General features: G+C 49.3%; 1 protein-coding gene across 1 annotated transcript; it reads left to right on the forward strand.

Annotated features, from left to right (window-relative positions):
- Positions 1-414: 414 nt before the first annotated feature.
- Positions 415-1,764, forward strand: LOC119297499. The gene is made up of 3 exons (XM_037575267.1): positions 415-564; positions 694-915; positions 1,471-1,764. Exons 1-3 carry the CDS (start codon positions 521-523, stop codon positions 1,571-1,573), a joined length of 369 nt encoding a protein of 122 aa, XP_037431164.1. The 5' UTR covers positions 415-520; the 3' UTR covers positions 1,574-1,764.
- Positions 1,765-1,970: the final 206 nt, after the last annotated feature.

Below are 1,970 nucleotides of genomic sequence, written 5' to 3' on the forward strand. Positions count from 1 at the left end.
GCGGGCAACGCCCGGCCGCGCCCGCCGGCGGCAGCGGCGAGGGGGAAGGGGGGCGGGGACTCGCGGGGAGGGGGAGGGGTGGGGAGCCGCCCCGGTCGCCTCGCTCGGGGAGGGCGACGCGGGGGGCACGGGGGGGATCTCAGTGCCGAAATTTTTTTTTGAGCATGGGATCTGAAAATTTTGGTCTGATAAGGCGCTGAGAAAATGGGGAAATCTGTCGTACAGCGGTTATACAGTAGAGAACAGTGGACCTTTCGTGGACCCAAACCATATGGCCGTCTGCGCCCGCGCGCGCGCCGTCCTGATCCGTGGCACAGGACGTCGGCTTTTGTGCTGAGCCAAGGACTGGTAGGCGTTAGAGAACTTAACTGGGCCGTTGGGAATGCACGTGCGCACACATGAGCAGGGTCCATCCCTATCCCCCACCGGATCCAGTCGCACCCCCACTCAGCCGTCTTTTGCCCGAATCCGAGTACTCTTTGGACCTGCGGCGGCTGCTTGAATCCCCGGCGTAGCAGTGATGGAAGATGCCGGCCTTGAATTCTTGCAGGATACCGTCGACCGGTAAGTGGATCTGTCTCCTGCATGAATCTGTTAATCTCCTTATTTTTGTTTTTTTATTTGACGGCATGCTTCGGCAAAATAACTGAATCGATGAATTGTCCACCCTCCATTGTTTGTTTTTTCTTTCAGATTTCTCGTCCAGGAGGAGTTTGTCGACAGCCTTGAACACCCAGATCCAGTACCTCTTGCATTGTTAACGCCTGACGAAGTGAATCCAGCCGGCCAGGAAGCCCGGAATGTTGCATCTGGATGCGGCAGCAAGTTGACGGTGGTGGCGCTGGTAGGCCGAGCTGCGGCGACCGACGGTAGCGGGAGATATCACCCACTGCGTCCGCGCAATCTATTGACAGGGTAACCCAGAAACACCTGGATGGACGAAGAGGATAATTGTTTTGTGTTGTTTACCGCTGTACGTTCATTGACATGCTCATCCTGGGGCTATATTAATTTATTTTTGGTCTCACTTGAATTAATGATGAAGCTAACTGAAAGCTTAGGCCTGTTACATATGCATATTGTTATATGATGATTAGGTGGCACAGCATTTTAAAATTTGTCTGATGTACATGTGAAAGGTTTCAGATGTAGTAACGGTTAGCTTTAAAAAATCAGGTTGGATTAGTTTATGTGCTCAAGAGAAACTAATAATTTTCTTGTGGAGGAGGCATCAGGCATTACAAATCATTGAACATTAAGTTGTTTTCTTTTTTAGTTCTACCTCCTAGCTATGTAGAAAAGATATCATGTATTGCTGCTATTGAAATCTTGAAGTAATTGCTAAGTTGACCAAATATGCATTGGTACTAAATATGCACATAGATGTTCAGTAGCATTTCTGACTAAAATTGGATTTTGGTTCTCACCAAATCACTAGTTTTTGCTTTGAAATGATCATTCACATGGCAGGCCCAAAAGGTACTACTTGGTAAGCTCAGAAATTACAAGTCTCCAGGAGAAGCGCTCGGATTTAGGTGTTAAGCCAAAGAACCAGAAGGTCAGGCCAGGTTGACCGAGTTAGGTTGAATATTCAGTATGTGCACACCTCTGCATATCATATTAGGTTGAATATTCACCACATCACTATCATGTTCTGGTTTGTACTTTCCGGCTACCATACCTGTGCATATCATTGCTTTTTTCATATTGCTACTTGGTGATGCTCAAATTTATTATATGTGCAATTTTCAGATCTAAATTGCTCTTAAGTAAGCCAGTTTCCAATAAAATGATTTATGAGAAAGATTTTGGCCCCCTCCCTCCGCGTCGCCCCTGCTCGGGCAACTCGGGCGGGATCTAAAACCCTAGCCGCCGGGGGTTCCCATCCGTCCTCCCTTCCCTCCGCCGCCGCCGAAGGACGCCGCCGGCTATAGCCCCGGGCTGATGGCGGTGGCGGGGGTCTTCCCTCT

Source organism: Triticum dicoccoides, chromosome 5A (genome assembly GCF_002162155.2).
Source record: "Triticum dicoccoides isolate Atlit2015 ecotype Zavitan chromosome 5A, WEW_v2.0, whole genome shotgun sequence".
Lineage (NCBI taxonomy): Eukaryota > Viridiplantae > Streptophyta > Magnoliopsida > Poales > Poaceae > Triticum > Triticum dicoccoides.

Coding starts and splice junctions, on each gene's coding strand:
- LOC119297499 (XM_037575267.1), top strand. CDS start 521: ATGGAAGATGCCGGCCTTGAATTCTTGCAGGATACCGTCGACCG. Junction 565..693: donor TTGCAGGATACCGTCGACCG/GTAAGTGGATCT, acceptor TTTTTCTTTCAG/ATTTCTCGTCCAGGAGGAGT. Junction 916..1,470: donor CCGCGCAATCTATTGACAGG/GTAACCCAGAAA, acceptor TTCACATGGCAG/GCCCAAAAGGTACTACTTGG.